The sequence below is a fragment of the Dromiciops gliroides genome, chromosome 4, assembly GCF_019393635.1.
Source record: "Dromiciops gliroides isolate mDroGli1 chromosome 4, mDroGli1.pri, whole genome shotgun sequence".
Classification (NCBI taxonomy): Eukaryota; Metazoa; Chordata; class Mammalia; order Microbiotheria; family Microbiotheriidae; genus Dromiciops; species Dromiciops gliroides.
Window position 1 is genome coordinate 228,047,870 of NC_057864.1, and position 20,141 is coordinate 228,068,010.

General features: G+C 39.0%; 2 protein-coding genes and 1 pseudogene across 6 annotated transcripts in view; 2 read left to right on the plus strand and 1 right to left on the minus strand.

Annotated features, from left to right (window-relative positions):
* LOC122752702 (zinc finger protein 850-like) overlaps nucleotides 1–20,141 on the minus strand; it is a 1,092,329-nt gene that overhangs the window by 875,563 nt on the left and 196,625 nt on the right.
* PGBD1 (piggyBac transposable element derived 1) overlaps nucleotides 6,516–20,141 on the plus strand; it is a 32,585-nt gene continuing 18,959 nt past the window's right edge. Inside the window, exons 1-5 of one of the 5 annotated variants that reach the window (XM_043999587.1) lie at nucleotides 6,516–6,689; nucleotides 6,954–7,085; nucleotides 14,546–14,652; nucleotides 14,757–15,167; nucleotides 15,431–15,557. In XM_043999587.1, the coding sequence (XP_043855522.1) occupies nucleotides 14,772–15,167; nucleotides 15,431–15,557 (523 nt within the window). In that variant the 5' untranslated portion in view covers nucleotides 6,516–6,689; nucleotides 6,954–7,085; nucleotides 14,546–14,652; nucleotides 14,757–14,771. The other 4 variants (XM_043999588.1, XM_043999589.1, XM_043999591.1 and 1 more) reach the window with 4 other exon arrangements.
* Nucleotides 15,764–17,528, plus strand: LOC122753441 (annotated as a pseudogene).

A 20,141-nucleotide genomic window follows, 5' to 3' on the forward strand; every position in this document is an offset into this window, starting at 1 on the left:
CTACATAGGAAGATAATACTTGTGAACCCTAAGAACTGTATCATTATCAGGACAGTTAGGAGTATACATAGACAGAGGGCATGGGTGTGAGTAAACTATGATGGGATGATATCTAAGAAATTAAAATTAAGGGTTGAGAAAGAACAATGCACTGAGTATAAGGGGAAGAGAGAAGCAGAATGGGGCAAATTATCTCACATAAAAGAAGTGCAAAAGAGCTTTTATAATGGAGGGGCAGATGGAGGGGGGTGACAGACAATACATGAACCTTACTCTCATCAGAATTGTCTCAAAGAGGAATAACATGCTCAGTTGGGCATAAATATCTACCTCACCCTATAGGAAAGTAAGAGGAGAAGGGGATAAGAGAAGGGGGGGGTGGATTGGGGGAAGCAGTGATCAGGTGCAAAACACTTTTGAGCACAGACAGGGTAAAAGGAAAGAGAAGGATAAATAGTGAGGAAATGTAGGATGGAGGGGAATATAAAGTAATCTGGAAAAAAATTTACAGCCAGTTTCTCTGATAAAGGCCTCATTTCTCAAATATATAGAAAATTGAGTCTACTTTATAAAAAAACAAGTCATTCCTCAATTGATAAGTGGTCAAAAGATATGAACAAACAGTTTTCAAATGAAGAAATCAAAGCTATGAAATCAAAGTCATGAAAAAATGTTCTAAATGACTATTGATAAGAGAATTGCAAATTGAAAAAAACTCTGAGATACCACCTCACACCTTTCAGTTTGGCAGGTATGGCATATAAAGAAAGTGACAAATGTTAGAGGGGACAGCAGAAAATTGGGATATTAATTATATTAATGGAGTTGGGAACTGAATCAACCATTCTGAAGAAAAATTTGGAACTTTCACCAAAGGTCTAGAAAACTGTGCATACCCATTGACCCAGAAATATCACTAATAGGTCTCTATATCACAAAAATATTTTTTAGAATGGGAAAGGACATATAAGTATAAAAATATAGCAGTTCTTTTTGTGGTGGCAAAGAATTGGAAATTGAGGGGGATGCCTATCAGTTGGAGAATGGCTGAACAAATTGTTGTATATGATTATGTTGGAATCTGTTATGCTATAAGAAATGATGAGCAGGATGCTTTCAGAAAAACCTGGAAAGACATGAAGTAATGCAAAGTGAAGTGAGAAGAACCAGGAGACCAGAGTACATAGTAACATACTAGAGTACATACTATATCATGATCAGCTGTGAATATCTTAACTATTCTCAACAATACAATGATCCAGGACAGTTCTGAAGAACTTGATGAAAAATGCTAGTTGTCTCTAGAGTAAGAACTGATAGAACCTGAATACAGATTGAAACGTACTTTTTTTTTTTACATATAAGGTATTTTATTTTTTCTGTTACATGTAAAGATAGTTCTCAACTTTTGTTTATACAAGCTTTACAATTTCAGATTTTTCTCCCTCCCTCCCCCCTCCCCTAGACAGAGGTAATCTGATATAGGTTATATCTATATATCTATATACATATACATATAGATCTAGATATATCTATACACATATATACACATAATAACATTCATCCTATTTCTGCATTAGTCCTGTTATAAGAGAAAAAATCAGAAAAATCTCAAAATAGAAATAAAACAACAGCACCAAAAACAAAAGAAATAGTATGGTTCATTCAGCATCTATACTCCACAGTTCTTTTTTTTTTGGATTTGGAGATCCTCTTCTATCATGAGTTCCCTGGAACTCTTCTGTACCATTGCATTGGTGAGAAGAATATAGTCCATCACAGTAGATCAACACTCAATGTTGATGATACTGTGTACAGTGTTCTTCTGGTTCTGCTCATCTCACTCATCATCAGCTCACATAAGACCCTCCAGGTTTCTCTGAACTCCTCCTGCTCATCATTTCTTACAGCACAATAGTATTCCATTGTATTCATATACCACAACTTGTCCAGCCATTCCCCAGTTGATGGGCACCCCCTCAACTTCCAATTCCTTGCTACCACATAAAGAGCAGCTATAAATATTTTTGTACATGTGGGTCCCTTTCCCCTTTCCATGATTTCTTTGGGAAAAAGACCTAAAAGTGGTATTGCTGGGTCAAAGGGTATGCACAGCTTTATCGCCCTTTGGGCATAATTCCAAATTGCTCTCCAGAATGGTTGGATCAGTTCACAGCTCTACCAACAATGAATTAGTGTTCCAATTTTCCCACAGCTTCTCCAACATTTATTATTTTCCTTTTTTAAAATTTTAGCCAATCTGATAGGTGTCAGGTGGTACCTCAGAGTTGTTTTAATTTGCATCTCTCTAATCATTAGAGATTTAGAGCATTTTTTCATATGGGAATAGATAGCTTTGGTTTCTTCATCAGAAAACTGCCTGTTCATATCCTTTGACCATTTCTCAATTGGGGAATGACTTGGATTCTTATAAATTTGATTTAGTTCCCTATATATTTTAGAGATGAGGCCTTTATCAGAAGTACGGGCCTCAAAATTTGTTTCCCAGCTTTCTGCCTGCCTTCTAATTTTGGATGCATTGCTTCTGTTTGTACAAAAAAATTTTAATTTAATATAATGAAAATCATCCATTTTGCATTTTATAATATACTCTATCTCTTGTTTGGTCATAAACGGTTTTCCTTTCCAAAGATCTGATAGGTAGATTATTCCTTTCTCTCCTAATTTACCTATGGTATCACCTCTTATGTCTAAATCATGTATCCATTTTGACCTTATTTTAGTATAAGGTGTAAGATGTTGGTCTATGCCTAATTTCTGCCATACTATCTTCCAGTTTTCCCGTCAGTTTTTGTCAAATACTGAGTTCCTATCCCAGAAGCTGGAATCTTTGGGTTTATCAAACACTACATTACTAGTGTCATTTACTACTGCATTTCCTGAGCCTAGCCTATTCCATTGATCTACCACTCTATTTTTTAGCCAGTACCAGATAGTTTTGATGACTGCCGCTTTATAGTAAAGCTCCAGGTTTGGTACCACTAACCCACCTTCCTGTGAATTTTTTTTCATTATTTCCCTGGTTATTCTTGATTTTTTGTTTTTCCAGATGAATTTTGTTATTATTTTTTCTAGCTGTATAAAATAATTTTTAGGTAGTCTGATTGGTATGGCACTAAATAAGTAAATTAATTTAGGCAGTATTGTCATTTTTACTATATTAGCTCTGCCTATCCATGAGCAATTGATATCTTTCCAATTATTTAGATCTGATTTGATTTGTGTGAAGAGTGTTTGGTAGTTGTATTCATAGAGTTCCTGGGAAACATACATTTTTAAAACTTTATTTTTCTTGGGGTTTAGAGGGGTGGGGGGGGAGGATGTGTTTTCACAATATGATTAATACGGAAATATGTTTTGCATGACTACACATGTATAACCTGTATCAAATTATATCAATGAGGTGGGAGGGAAGAGAGGGAGAGAGAATTTGAAACTCAATTTTTGAAAAACATGTTAAAAAATGTTACATGTAATTGGAAAAATAGTAAAATATTTTTTTATTTCATTCATATGCATATCTTAAGATCTCCTGATCCAAAAATAAACCATTAAAATTCAGAAAATATCACATTCTGGGGTATTACACAGATTCAGAAAGACAGTGACTTCTGTTAGCTTGAGTGTCTTTGAGGTATCGCATATTAACCTCTAGGGCAATTTTTTTTTTTTGGTGGGGCAATGAGAGTTAATGAGGCAATGAGAGTTGCCCAGGGTCACAAAGAAAAATATTTTAAACTGGGGATTATTGACACTAAATTGGTTCAAAGATATAAATCCAATACATACCCTTCTAGGAGTAATTTTATCCAGCTTAGTTTTCATAGGTTTCACGATAAGTAATCAAATAATTCATTATATAAATAATTTTTATGCTATAATCAGACTTATGTCATCCCCCATTTTGACTGAGTGTTTGTGTTGTAAGAAGTGATCCTACTTTCTCAGTAAATAAAAGATTTGATGGCCGTGACAAGGTTGAAGATCCAGAGGACCCAACAAGTCCTCAAATAATTTCACAGATAATTAAAATTTTTCAAGACCTTTTGTACTTTTCCCAAACATTAAGTGAACATCATTGTTATAGACTTAGATGGGGGCAGCTAGGTGGTGCAGTGGATAGAGCACTGGACCTGGATTCAGGAGGACCTAAGTTCAAATCTGACCTCAGACACTTGATACTTACTAGCTGTGTGACCCTGGGCAAGTCACTTAACCCCCATTGCCCCACAAAAAAAAAGCAGCAACAACAAAAAAATATACAAAAACAAACAGAAAACAAAGATCAGACTTAGATAAACTAGCCCTCCCTGGATATTTTTCAAATTGGTCAAAATGGACTCTATTCTAGACTAGAAATACTGGATCCCATAGTGATAATTGCCTATTCAAGGTGGAATTGATGTTTACATCGGCTTTATATTATTAGGTATCCTCCTGACTTCTGGAAGCTTATATCAGATCAACCTAATCTCTCCTTTCTTTTGAAAGTTCCCTAGTATCTTACTAAGTGCCAGATACCACACTAGATCAGAAATTTAACTGAAAACTTAGACAGGGAAGGTTGACCAAGACAACACAAGTGAACACAAATAACAGACAAATGAATCTCTTTGCTTATTTGCCTGCAGGAAATAAGATGAAAGGGCTCAGAGTTCAGAATAAATCCTAGTTGTAGCCTAGAAATAAAGGAGGACCTCTCTGAAAAGGTGAGGTTCCTTAGCCAAGCCCTTGTGTTTGGGTACTGAATCATAGTGCCATGCCATGCTCATCACGCTATCAGGGCAGCTGCCTAGCTGATTGCCTTGGTTTAACACTTTAACATATTTTTTTAGGTAGAGGAGCCAGCTAGACAATACAGAACAAAAATACTCGAAACACTATCCAGTCTCTGTAGATCTTTCAGTTTAAAGCACAAAGGTGCTGGATCGCAACTTAACAGTCTTCCTAGTTCTTTCTCTCTAGTGAATTCACTGGGTGCATGCTGGAATGTTCTTGGAGATGGGGATCTGAGAAGGTCTGAGCTAGTCATTCTTATCCAGGGTCTCCAAAACTGTTGTGGGAATTTTATCTGTTTTGAGTAGCTAATTCCAATAAGCCAGCCACAAACAAAAAGACAGGAAAACTAGTTTATTCACTCATTGTGACACGTTCCACTAGCAGTTAATGGAAATGTGACATTCACAATATAGTGAATAGTAGTAATAGTAATAGTATATGGTACGTGGGACAGAGGAAAAAATGTATGCTCCTTAAGGAAGCGCATTAATATATATAATTATATCATATAATGTATAGTATATGTATCATATAGTATGATAATATAATTAATATCATTTGTTACAGGTGATTGAGAAGGGAACTATCCTTGTTAGTTGCATTAAATCAGCCATCACCTGTCAGGCTAGCTAAGGGAGAGGAACATTTTTTAGGCTGTTTAATTCCTCCTTTTTTTAAGTCTTTTTGTAACATTTGGGTAGGAAAGAAGACACTGAAGGGAATCAACTGTTGCAGCATGTTCTGCAGTTCATGCAGGGGTCATACACGGCAAAATGACCAATACAGAACAAAATGGAGTCGTTACATCCTCCTCCAAATCTACTTTTAAACCGGGCAGATCCTCAGATGAAGAGAGGGGAGAGAGGAGGCTTGGAAAAGCTTTTGGGGAAGTGAGATAGGCAATCAATTAGGGAAGAATAGGAGAGCCCAGTTGAAGTTGGACAATATGAATTTATAAGGTACTCATCTTGGTGTGTGATTTCAGGAATGTGGATATGGAACTCCTTTCCACATCTCTCTCTCTCTCTCTCTCTCTCTCTCTCTCTCTCTCTCTCTCTCTCTCTCTCTCTCTGCAATGAGAGGTTAAGTGACTTGCCCAAGGTCACACAGCTAGTAAGTGTCAAATGTCTGAGGTCGGATTTGAACTCAGGTCCTCCTGAATCCAGGGCTGGTGCTTTATCCACTACACCATCCAGCTGCCGTCGCTTTCTCTTTTTTGATGCTAGTAATTCCCCACCATACACTGAAGTCCTTGAGTTCAGGTTCTCCTCAAAATTCACACACTTGACTGTGTGACTGAGCCTCCATTTCCTTATTTGCAAAACAGAAGTAATACTTGATATTCCCAACCTCGAAGAGTTGTTATAAATTATGCAGATGTTAATGTGATTTAGAATTTAGCTATTATTACAATCAAAATGTACACTTCTCAGAGAGGAAGTTAATACTTTTAAGTTGTTAGACTCTGAATTGAGGCAGGTTTTGACTGGGAAACAACCAAAGAACTGAAAGTCAGAGCAAGAAGGGAGATGGTGAGAAAGGGAAAGGATTCAGGACTGGAGAGCTAAGAATGTCCAAGGCAAACCTGATAGATCACAGTTCCATCTTCAAGTTCGCGGGGCTGCAGCCCAGTGGCCCGAGCAAAGAAAGACCACATCCTCTCCCTCCCCCTACCCCTGTATTTCAATCTCGGTGGGCGGTGCCCTAAGGTAAGAGAACAAAGAGATGAAGCCAGTCCTGCCTGAGATTCCTAGAGAGGACTTGGAAGGGCTCAAGCTGTACAGCCTAAACGGCATGCGCGGTGCCAGGCGCTGGGCGAGTCGCAGAGAGGCTAGTCGCTTTTAAGCGCCCACTCGTTTTTAGGGGTGCGTACCCTCGGAGGGTTTGTGGTGAGTGCTACCGAGGGGAATGGGGGAGGGGTCGCGTCTAGGGAGTGTTTGCGGGTGAAACGCCTTTCCCTCCTCCCTCTTCGTTCTTCTCTCGTCTGTCTCCCCTTCCCGTACTCCTCTTCCCTCTATTTCTCTCCCCATTCCCTCCCCTCTCCGCTTTCCCTCTGCTCCGATCCTCCAGCTGCCCTGGCTGCTGGAAGCATTGTAGAGAGCGCGGAGGAAGGCCTTAGTACACTGAGTTTGGGGAATGGTGTCCGCTTCTAGAGCTCATTAGAGGCTCTGGCCGCGATTGCTTTCCTCTGTGGACGAAGCCCAGCCCTGATCGGGGCCTGTTCGCCGGATGTGCGCCTCCGATTGATTATTGAAGAGCCTCTGAGGATTTCTGGGTAACTAAAGGTACTGAACGCTTTGGGCATCTCATGGGCGGAGGCTTTCTTGGGATTTTCTTGGGATCTTGTCTCCCAAGCTCTAGTGGTAAGAATACATCCCCAGGTTTGTACGTTTTCTGAGCCCCAGAGCCATTTTGATTTAACAGTTACCGGCTATTGTTTATCATAATCGTAGCCGCCTCTACTTCTCTTCCTCATAATCTTAGGAGGAAAAGCACGCCATTGGCGTCCCCAGTCTTCGGTTTTAGAGAATCGCTGCCTTTCTAAACCCCCACACTCCTCAGGAATACTCCTAAAAACCTGAGGAGGAGGAGGAGGAGGAGGAGGAGGAGGAGGAGGAGGAGGAGGAGGAGGAGGAGGAGGAGGCAGAGCTTTTTTTTTGCCTTCTGCCCTCGCCACTCTGACCCTAGAGTCAGGAAGATTTGAATTCAAATCGGACACTATGACTTTGGGCAAATCAATAACTTTCTCTGTTTCCTCTATAAAATGACAATAGTAGTAGCACTGGCTTTCAGGGTTGTTGTGAGGATAAAATCAGATATGCGTGACGTTCTTTAAAAACATTAAAGATCTGCATAAGTTCTAACTATTATTTTTCTTCAGGATTTCCAGAGATCTCTGAACTCCTCTATTTCGTGGCCTTCTCTCTGACGTTATTGACTACCACCTCCTCTCAGATACTGTCTTGCTTCCATCAATATTTCCCAAACAATTTCTTACTCCCTAAGCCATCATTTCCCAAAGCTTTTTTTGTGTGTGTTACGGGTACCGACACTTCTCCCATCTGTTAGCCTCCCAGCACTTATCTAATCAGTTGTCAAGTCCTATGGATTCTACCGTAATCTCTGTTGATTGTGCCTCTACATCAATCAATAGTCAATAATAGGGGCAGCTAGGTGGTGCAGTGGATAGAGCACCAGCCCTGAATTCAGGAGGACCTGAGTTCAAATGTGGCCTCAGACACTTAACACTTACTAGCTGTGTGACCCTGGGCAAGTCACTTAATCCCAATTGCCTCACCAAAAAAAAAGTCAATAATAATAATCAATAAACATTTATTGAGGGTTCTATGTGCCAGGCACAGTGCTAAGCTGGAGCTACAAAAAGAGGCAAAAGACATGCCCTACTCACAAGTAGCTTAATCAATCTATTTACAAGAGATATAATAGATAACTGAAGGAAGGCACTGTAATTAAAAGAGATTGGAAAAGGTTTCCTGTAGAATGTAGAATTTTAGTGAGAACTTTAAAAAAGCCAAGGAGGTCAATAGTTGGAGTGGAGGAGGTAGAGTTCCAGGCATGAGTTAGAGCCAGGGTTTAGTTCATGGAACAGCCAGGAGGCCAGTGTCATTGTATCAAAGACTGGAAAGGTAGGAGGAGGCTAGGTTATGAAAAGCTTTGAATGCCAAACAGAGCATTTTGTGTTTTTTCTCTTGGAAGCAATAGGAAACCACTGGAATATTATGGGGAGAGAAGGGGAGGGCTGGGGAGAGAAGAACCTGTACTATAGGAAAATCACTTTAGTGGCTAAATGGAGGATGAATTGGAGGGGAGGGAGACTTGAGGCAGGCAGACCCACGTGTTGCAGTAATAGAGGCATGAAGTGATGAGGGCCTGCATGAGACTGGTGGTAGTTTCAGAGGAGAAAAGGGGGCATATTTGAGAGATTTTGCAAAGGTGAAATTGACTGGCCTTGGCAACAGGAAGCTGTTTGGGCAGGCCAGCTCAGTGGGGTTAGGGAGAAAGATAATTAGTTAAGTTTTGGACATATTGAGTTTAAGATGTCCACTGGACATCCAATTTGAGATGTTTGAAAGGCAGTTGGAGATGCCAGTTTGGAGGTCAGCAGAGAGGCTGGGACAGGAAAGGTAGATTTGGGACTCATAAGCATAGACACAGTACATAGTATAATTAAATCCATGGGAGCTGATAAGATCACCAAGTGAAGTAGAATAGAGGAAGCAAAGGACCCAGAACAGAACCCTGAGGGACACTTAAATTTAGAGGCTGTGATCTGGAAGAGGATCCAGCAAAGGAAGCAGAGAAGGAGCAGTCAGATAAGAAAAGAAACAGGTCTTTAAAAAAAAAAAACTAGAGAAAAGAGAATATCAAGGAGAAAAGAGTGATCAACAGTGTCAAAGGCTGCAAAAAATCTAGGAGAATGAGAATAGAGAAAAGGCCATTGAATTTGGCAACTGAATGATCATTAGTAACTTTGGAGAAAACTGTTTAGGTGGAATAAGAATTCAGATTGTAAGGGGTTAAAAAGAGAGTGGAGGCATCTATTATAGATAGCCTTTGGGAGGAGTTTTAACTACAAGGGACAGAAGGGATAAGGGACAATATTTAGTGAGGATGGAGGGATCAATTGAGAGAATTTTTAGGATAACAGATGTGGACAATTTTGTAAGCAGTGAGGAATGAGGCAGTAAACAGGGAGAGCTTGAAACTAAATGAATTAGTGGGAATGACAGAGCAATGTTTTAGAAAAGATGGGATCACTTGAACAAGTAGTGGGTAAAGAGTAAGGCCACTTCAGCATTTGAAATGGGGTACTGGAGGGGAAAGTGGCAGAAGACAGAGTCATAGGAGATGCAAAACAGGATAGAAGAGGGAGTTATCGGCTATTGGCCTCTTTTTATTTATTTTGTAAAATAAAAGGCAAAGTTCTCAGCTGAGAGAATGGGGAAATCATGAGAGGTTGGAAGAGGGATGAAAAGGTTTGGAAGAGGAGCTATGAAAAGGAGGCTAGTGAATTGATAAGATCACCTAGGAGCACTGAAGGCTCAGTTGAATTTATGTAACATAAATTTGTAGTGGACCCAGTCAGAGTAGTTGCCTGATTTGATTTTTGCCACCTTCAGTTATAAGTACATCTATAGTGGGGGCAGCTAGGTGGCACAGTGGATAAAGCACCATCCCTGGATTCAGGAGTACCTGAATTCAAATCCAGCCTCAGACACTTGACTATTACTAGCTGTGTGACCCTGGGCAAGTCACTTAACCCCCATTGCCCCGCAAAAACAAAAACAAAAAGAAGTACATCTATAGAAATAAAGGCATTGAATAGTGGGAGTGATCCTAGGCTAATGCTTGTCTGGGGTGTAATATGATAAGTGGTTTAGGAATTCAAGAGGGGAGGACAGTTAAATTGGTTCACCAAGGGGTCAAGATAGGGAGAAGAAAGAGTGACTAGTGTATCTCTTCCATTTCCTTTATGTCCATTCACATGGCTACTTGACCTTGATTCAAACCCTCAATCATCATTCACCTTCTGATCAGTTTTCTTGCTTTCTTCACACAGCTACCAAAATTATTTTCTCAAAACAAGATTTGTTTGTGTGATTCTCTATTTCCCCATTGTTCCTAGAACAGACTCTTTAGCCTGGCTTTTAAAGACCTTCACATTCTAGGTCTTCTTTGCCTTTCCAGCCATTTTTTTCTAATTACTCTCCTTTTTGAACTCAGTATTGCAGCCAGACTGGATGACTAGCTAGTCTGGAAAGTTAGCAGCCCTCTTCCATTGCTATGTGTTTGCCCAAGTAGTGCCAGTGCCCAGAATGAAAAGGAATGAGTTGTCTTTTCATTGAGACCCTCTGAAACATTTTTTATTTCCCCATTCTTTTCCTCCTCAAATTATAATATTTTTATTTGTGTATATGATACTCTTTCAACTCCACCCCCCTCAGTAGAATATAAGCTTCTTGAGGTCAAGATTGCTTTAGTTGTCAACCAGACTTTTTCCAGAACTGGTCTCTAACCTATGGATGGCGAGAGCTGCACAGAATAGGCCAGAGACGGCTGAGTCACAAATTAGAAAGTTTATTTTCTGAAGATGTGGAGAGAAGCCAGGAAATTGCCTGAACTTCCCCGTGTTTCCCTCAAAAACAACATTAAATAAAGCTTCTAAACAGATTCTGGAACTACAAGGACTTACAAAAAGACAGAGAGACACAATCCTCCTACTTGAGATAATTTAGAAGACTTTAGAAAGTTTATTTTTCTAAGTGAGGAAAAAGGCTTGCAAGCAAGGTAGAGCTATAGACACATGTGCTGTGGCCCCATCCCTAGTGGGGAGGCCCAGGGCAGTGTGGGGAGATCTTAGTGACTGCTCAGTGAGTTGTAGCCCTGACAGTGAGGGAGCAACAAGCATGGGACAAGTTTGATTCACCACAGGACATTCCGACTTTGTCCAGTGTTTGTCTTTGACCAGAGAACACCTGGTGAAATGTGTGACTATCGCAGAAGGTGAGATCATCCAGGGGGTGATTGCAAAGGATTATTGTCCTGCCAAACTCAGGGCCCAACTCGCTGGGCCTTAACTCTGGAAACAGGGAGTCCAAATTTTACTTTGTCATAGTTTTGTATCCTCAGTGCTTCCTACATTGTTTAGCATGTTTGGGATAGGTGGGGAAGAAACTTGTTTCATCAGTGTGGGAAATTTTAGGTGTGGAAACTCTTTTCTAATCTAATTTATATTGTAAGGAACATAGAAAGTTTAAGCAACTTGCCCTTGGCCACACAGCTATTATATGTCTGTAAGGTCTTGAATCCAAGTTTTCCTACTTCCAATTTATGCTTTATTTTTGTTTTTAAGATGAATTTTTATTTATGTCTTTTGTTTTTTACATCACCAGAGTTTTTTTTAACATACCTCCTTCTCCCCCTCCAAGAAAGCTATCCATATTACAAATAATAGTTCTAAAGAAAAAAGTAGAGAAAAAAATGAAATTGACTAATACTAATAATAGAAGTCTAGAAATAGGTACAGTGTCCCACACCTGTGGCTCTTCAGTGTCTACAAAGGAGAGGGTTAGGAATGTCTTCTCATGTCTCTTCTTTGGGGCCATGTTTGTGTGATTTTGCAAAATTTACTTTTAATTGTTTTCTAGTGGTTGTTTTTTTTCTGTTGCATTCTTTGTGTAAATATCGTTTGGCTATACTTACTTTGTATCAGATCCTGGAAATATTTCTGTACTTCTCTGTATTACATTTATCACTTCTTATGACACAATTATATTCCATTATAGTTATATGTCACTATTTGTTTAGCCATTCCACAGTTAATGGGGATCTACTTTGTTTGCAATTCTTTGCTACACAAAAAATGGTACTATAAATATATTGGAGTATATGGCAACATTCTTATTAATGACCTCTTTGGGGTAAAGCTGACAATTAAATCTCTGAGTCAAAGCATATGGTCATTATATTCACATAATCCCAATTCACAGAACACCACCCAAAAAATGCTCCAGATTCACTTAGACAAGTCAATAAGCATTTAGTAAGTGGTTACTATGTACCAGGCACTGTGGTAAATGCTAGATACAAAGAAAGACCTCCAAAAAAGTTACTACCCTGATAGAGTGTGCAGAATTCAGTGGGGGGAAAACATGCAAACAGCTATATTCAAGCAAGACATAGAAAGGATAAATTGGATCTAATTTTAGAGGAAAGGCAGTAGTGTTAAGGAGAATGGAAAACAAGCTTTTTGCAGGAGATGGGATTTTAGCTGGGACCTGAAGGAATCCAGGGAAACCTGGAGAGGAAACATTCCAGGCATGGAGAACAGCTTATGAAAATGCCTGGCCCTAGAGAGTGGAGGACTTGAGTTCAAATCCAGACTCTGACACTTGACACTAGCTGTGTGACCCCAGGCAAGTCACAACCCCAACAAAAAAAGGCGGGGGGAGAAGTAAAAGGCCTAAAGACTAGCAGTGGAGTGTCACGTTTAAGGAGCTACAAGGGGGCCAGTGTCACTGGATCACAAAGTACTTGGAAGGCAGTGAGGTGTAAAAAGACTGGAAAGGCAAGAAGGGGCCAGATTGTGAAGGGCTTTAAAAGCCAAACAGAGGATTTGATATTTGATCCTGGAAGTAGCAGGGAGCCGCTGGAATTGACTGAATAGAGGGATGACAAGGAACAACCTGTAATTTGGGAAGATCATTTTGATAGCTATGGGGAGAACATACTGGAGTGGGAAAAGACTTGAGGCAGGGAGATCAACCAGTTGGCTATTGCAACAATCCAGGCATGACGTGATGAAGGCTTGCACCAAGATAGTATCAGTATTAGAAGGGCACATATTCAAGAGATGTTGTAAAGATAGAAATGACAGAGGCTGCCGTTTGTCTTTCTTTGTATTGCCACTGCTTTTCACAGTGGTACTTAATAAATGTTTATTGTCTAAAATGAGAGCTGAGGAAGAGTGAGGAATAGAAGATAATACCTAGATTGAGAAATGGGGTGACTGGGAGGATGGTGATGTCCTGAACAGTAATAGGGAAATTAGGAAGAGGAGAGAGTTTGTGGGGGAAGGTAAGTTTAGCTTTGGTCCTATCTAGCATTTTTATTTCTTAGTTTTTAAGCAGTAACAATCAAAGAAGATCATTTCACCATTTTTATTTAGAGAGGTAGAAAGGGAAAGCTGGCTTAATTCATGTTTGCCATTATTTATTGAGATAATACACAAGTATCATTCATTTTAGCTGGAGTCATAGATGGCTTCTCTGAACTGTGATATCCTCAATAATACCTTTGAGAGATTAATAATAGGTTACTTTACACTACAGAGGCTTTGGGCAATGTGACCTGAGGGAAGCAGTTTTCATAGTCCATTGCTTTTCCTCCAAAAGGAATGAATAATGAGTTGGCATTCTACTTTTTAAAGTTTATCAGAAGACCTCATTTGTAAAATATATAGGGAACTAAATCAAATTTGTAAGAATGCGAGTCATTCCCCAATTGAAAAATGGTCAAAAGATATGAACAGGCAGTTTTCAGATGAAGAGATAAAAGCTATCTATTGTCATATGAAAAAATGCATTAAATCACTTTTGATTAGAGAAATGCAAATTAAAACAGCTCTGAGGTAGCACCTCAAAGCTATCAGATTGGCTAATATGACAAAAAAGGAAAATAATAAATGTTGGAGAAGCTGTGGAAAAATTGGAACACTAATGTATTGTTGGTGGAGTTGTGAACTGATCTAACCATTGTAGAGAGCAATTTGGAACTGTGCCCAAATGGCTATAGGACTGTTCATACCCTTTGACCCAGTCATACCCCTACTAGGTCCGTATCCCAAAAAGATCATAAAAAAGGTAAAAGGACCCACATGTATAAAAATATTTATGGCAGCTCTCTTTGTAGTGGCAAAGAATTGGAAATTGAGGGAATGCTCATCAGTGGGGGAATAGCTGAACAAGTTGTGGGATATGAATGTAGTGATTGTACATATATAACCTATACAGATTGCTTTATGTCTTAGAGAGGGGGAAAGGAAGGGAGGGAGGGAGAAAATTTTGGAACTAAAAATCTTAGGAAAACAAATGTTGAAAACTATTTTTACATGTAATTGGAAAATAATAAAATACTTTTATGATCAAAAAAACACAAAAACAAAAAAAGTTTATCTGATCTTGACTTAACTACTTTTCCCTTGAAAATTGTGCTTCAATTCCAGAACCTAGATTAAGTGTGAAGAGAAAATAATTATAGTGGATAGAGCACTGGATTTAGGAAAACCTGACTTCAAATCCCACCTCAGATACTTGCTTTTGTGATTCTAAGGTAATTTAAATAACCTCTCTGGCCCTCAGTTTCCTCTTCTGTAAAATGAGAGGTTTGGATTGTTTCCTTTCAACTCTAAATCTATGATCCTATGACCTTCTTAGATATTTGGCCTCAAGATGTCAGAAGACTTTTCTGACCCAGTTCCAGAGGAGCAGAAGGGAGTTTTGAAAGTGAAAGAAGAAGATCATACTTGGGAACAGGAATCCAGGCAAACAGAAAACAACGGCCTTACCCAGGAGATCTTTCGACAGCGTTTCAGACAGTTTTGTTACCAGAAGACAACAGGGCCCCGAGAGTCTTTGAGCCAGTTATGGGTACTTTGCTATCAATGGCTGAGACCTGAGGTACATACAAAAGAGCAGATTCTGGAGCTGTTGGTGCTAGAGCAATTTCTGACCATCCTGCCCCAGGAGCTCCAGGACTTGGTGAAGAAGCGTTTCCCACAAAATGGAGAAGAAGTAGTTACTATGTTGGAGGAATTGGAGCAACAATCGAATGAACCTGAAGAGCAGGTAGGAAGGAGAATGGTATCATTAAAGAAGCCAAAAGGATGGATGTAGCAATGGGTTTAAATTAGCCAAATTTTGCTTGTAACTGGACTTGCTTAATCATTAGTCTCTAGGTCTGTCTTGCTCCTTCTCTTCTCCTGTTGTTTTAGAGCTTTCTTTTTCCTTTGTCTTTCATATCCTTTGGGAATGTATTTTATGGTCTCTTCTCAGGAGTATAAATCCAATTCATTCAGTGGTAACTTAGATACCCACCCTTTTGTCCCTAGATTTCAGTTCTTGCACAAAGACAAGAAGAAGACTCAGAGGAGACAGAGCTTCAAGGAGCGTCCCAGGAGCCACAGAGCCTCCAGCTGAAGTGTGAATCTCAGGATCCCTATCCCCTTCAAGAGAATGGTAAGTGTTAGAATTTGGACTCCTATATTCTTTTGGAGACCCTGGAAAGTTAGCTTATTTATCCGTATGCCTTCATAAGGGAAGAGATCCTTGGATTCAAGTACTATTACATGGCTAAGCTTATATTAAAAGGAATAGAGAACATTAGAATTCATAGAGACCTTCTAGTCCAGCCTCATCATTTCTTTAAGGCCTCAAGAAATGAAATGTCTTATGCATCACTAATTAGTGGCAGAGTTGGAACTAAAATTCAGGTAGTTAGACTTTCAGCCCAGTGTTATTTTTACTATGAAACAGTGCTTCAGTATATATAACTTAATTTTAATATTTGGAAGGTCTAAATATGTGACTTTATCACTTTCCACAGGTTCATACCTTTTGCCATAGTAGCTATCTCCTTATTAACTTACGTACCTTTTATCCTTTAAATTTAGCAGGGGTTGGTGAATAATGCCTTTGTACTTTAGTAGCTAGGCATAATGAAGTTCATCTTTCTTATACTCCACTTTATAATTTTCCATGCACTTAATCTTATAATCTTCTTCATCTTGTTTTTATCTCTGACAGTTATATATTGAGTATCTATTACTTGTGAGGCACAATAGCAAAACCATATTCATAGTCACTCAGGTTTATAACCTAGGTGTCATACTCGACTCTTCACTCTCACTTCCCATATCCAATTTGTTGCCAAATACTATTGGTTCTACCTTCATAACAATTTTTGGATTTGCTTTCTTCTGCCATTGCCACCACCTTGGTGCAGGCCCTCATCTCCTCATGCACAGGGAAAGTAATCACTTCTCTTTTGATTGATGGTGGAAGTATTCATAAAAGTAGCAGGATTTCAAAAGTCATATAATTTGGTTGAGTGCCTCACTGCCTCAAGTCTCTCCCCTCTCCAGTTCATCCTCCCTTCAGCTTTCAAAGTGAACTTCCTAACATATAGTTCTGACCATGTTTATTCAATCAACTCCCTATTACCTCTAGGATCAAACATCAGATCCTTTGTTTGGCTTTTAAAGCCCCTTATAACCTGGTCTCTTTCTACTTTTTTCTAGTCTTCTAGACTAGCAGACAATTACTTTTATACCATCTACCAGAGCATAGTACTCTTCTTCTAAAACTATACCTGTGTCCAGATAATACTATATGGGGACTCATCCAAACATTAAGAAAATATAACATATTTACTAAACATCAGTTGGCTGGATCATTGCTGACATTTTGGGAATCAGGCAGAATGCTCTTAGGCATATGCTAAGTTCTGAAAAAAATGGCTTAAAGTGGCTTCCAATGGAGCTATGTAAAATGAAGTGCCAAATTTAATGCAAAGAAAATGAGAAACACACTATAGACCTTGATGAATGCAGGTACTCCAGTGATTTTTCTAAATATTATGTGATTTTTTTCTAGAGAGAATAAGATACAATCTAGAGCTAACAAAAATTATTACAGCTAGTCAAACATGCTGCTGAACAAGGTCTTGCAGTGTTAAAACATACAATGATATCAAGAACAAAGGCAACATATGTTGTCTTTGACTATAGGAAGAATTATTTAGAGGCAATTTATGATGTTACAGTAGCTTATGAAGGAAAAGTGGATTATATGGGAAAGAGAAAATAAACACGATCCATGGCCAAATTTCTTTGTGAAGAATGTCCAAAAGTTTACATTCACATTGACCACATGGACAAAAAAAACCCAAAACCACCAGAATAGATGTGTATGAGAAGATGGTTTCATGACCTCTGAAATAAAAACATAAATTGCTCCAAAGAAGAAACAAGTTTCCAGGGAAATACATTAATTTCAAATCAAGTCTCAAAAAAACCTTTACCATCTTTACTGTTCTTAGGTGGTCTGACTGCTAGTATATTCATGACAGAGTCTGGAAGGAAATTGTATATGAAACCTTGGATATTTGGAAACTTAATTGACTGCCTGCTGGTTAGTATTAAAGTGTAAGCAAATCCTGTCTCCCAACAATTTTCCATCTTTAACCCTGTCTTCTCATGTACATTTAGAAAGAAGTGTCTCAGGGCAGCTAGGTGGCGCAGTGGATAACGCACTGGCCTTGGATTCAGGAGGACCTGAGTTCAAATGCGGCCTCAGACACTTGACAATTAACTAGCTTTGTGACCCTGGGCAAGTCACTTAACCCTCATTGCCCTGCAAAAACAAAAACATTAAGAAAGAATTCTCGGGGGCGGCTAGGTGGCGCAGTGGATGAAGCACCGGCCCTGGATTCAGGAGTTCCTGAGTTCAAATCCGGCCTCAGACACTTGACACTTACTAGCTGTGTGACCCTGGGCAAGTCACTTAACCCCCATTGCCCTGCAAAAAAAAAAAAAAAAAAGAAAGAAAGAATTCTCTCTCTCTCTCTCTCAGGCAGTGAGGGTTAAGCTACTTGCCCAGGGTCACACAGCTAGTAAGTGTCAAGTGTCTGAGGCCGCATTTGAACTCAGGTCCTCCTGAATCCAGGGCCAGTGCTTTATCCACTGTGCCACCTACCTGCCCCATAGAAAGAAGTCTCTTACTGGTCTTTCTGTTGTCACTTCATTGCTATTGTTGTCCTTGCCTGATGCATTTATTTACTTCTGCATTTCTGTTGCATGGGGTGTTTGAGAGGCAAATAATCTCATTTCTACTTTTCTTTCTTAAAATGTTACAAACTCTTCTTTATTATTGAACATCTCTCTTTTTGTCCTATATGGACAGATTTGCAGCAAGTTAACTCGGGTTGTAGCTTGGGCTCCATTTCTCTTCAGAACACATTATTCCATCCCTTTTTTTTCTAGTCCATGTGGCATTATTACATCATTTGAATGTCCTTTCCTTATTTGAAAGTCATTTTCCAGATGGTTTGCAGAAATTGTTGGTTTTGAATTGAAATTGTTAAGTTTAATCACTATGCATCTTGGAGTTCTCAACTTTGGTGTTTTGTTTTATTTTGTTTTGTTTTGTTTTCCCTGGGTGTGATCTTTGAATTTTTTCAGTTGGAATTTCATTTTCTATGGTCAGAAGTTCTGGGCAGTTCTCTTCTATTTCCTTCATTATAGTGTTAAGGCTCTTTGTCTTGTCTGATTCTTCAGCATGTTTTTCTTCTTTATTGAGCATACTTTTCTTTTTAATGTTATCATTTTTTTGCTTTTCTTCTAGGTTGTCTTTCACTTCCGTGTATTTTCATTCGAAGTTTACCATTGCATATTCCAGTTTTTCTATTCTGCTCATTATTTTTGCTGTGAAGGACATAATTTCTGCTCTCATAATTCTCACTTCTCTTAAACTGTTCAGGAGTAGTGTGTTGTAGTTCCATGTTTTCCTTATATCCCACAGGATCTTCTGTCTCAACAAGTGTTGGGTCATTTTCCTTTATTTTGCAGTATTTATTAATAGATGCTTGAAACCATTCACTAGATCTGGAGGTCATATTTACTTCTGTTGTTGATGTATCTGTTAACATTCAAGGTCTTTGAGGTTTTGTTCTTCCTGAACTCTTTGGTACTTTCAGTCTTCACCCCCCTTACCCCCCACTTATTTTCCTTATCACTCACTTCTGACTCCCTTTCACTGATTATAGTTTCCTCAGGGTCTGGAACACAATGTGTCTCAGCCTTCTCCCACAGTCAGCAATTCCCAGTTCACCAGACTAGGTGTCTACTCCAACTGATGATTTGGTGGTCAAAACCAACCCCAGCTGGATGCTATACTCTTTTCCTCAGGATTGGTGAAGTACTGCAGGTAGCATTAGAAGTGAAGGAGGGTATCTAGATACCATTTGGGACTACTTGCCCCTTGGTGGGGGTGGGGATGTGTGGCTCCACTGCTCTCAAACATGTCACCAACTCCATGAAGAGATGGAGACCTAAGAATAAAGGATTACCAACCCCAGCCAATTTGCCTTACCATCCCAAGGAGTGTGGGAAGAGAGAAGCCTTGGCCCCTTTCCTTTGCCAGCCCAGCTCCAAGTAAACAACTCCTTCCTCCTCCACATGAGAGAGGCTTTGAAATCTGATTTTTATTTCTATTTCTTGCATGCAGTTGTACATGATCATTTATTCTTTTAATGGAAACCTCTGGACAGTAGGTTTTTAAAGGGGTTAAAATATTAAATGTAAATACTAACTTGGTTTTTAGTATTTTAATTTGTAACTAGGGTTTTTTTGTTTGAGGTTTTTTATTTTAAAGAACCTACTATTTTGGGGAAAAAAAAGAAGTGAAGGAGGAGTACTAAGTGTAAGTGAATATAGTTTCCTGGGATTTTGACTTTTTTTAAACCTTCTTTTAGATTCTAAGTGTTCTAGACCATGGAGACAATTGAGGTTGCTTGATCTTTGGTGGATAATTTCTACTTCAGAGACTTTTGAAAGAAAGGTGGTGGGGAGTCAGAGAAAATGTCTACCATGTTGTTTCTCACTTGACCAGTAGTTCTAAAATATTTATTTTTAGCTTCATAATTGGGTGTCCAGATGGATATACAATAATTAAAATATTAGAGTGTATTACTGTTAAAATTATGTTCATTTTTAGTGATACAAAACAGTAATTTGACTAGTATGAAAATCATCTTGACAATTC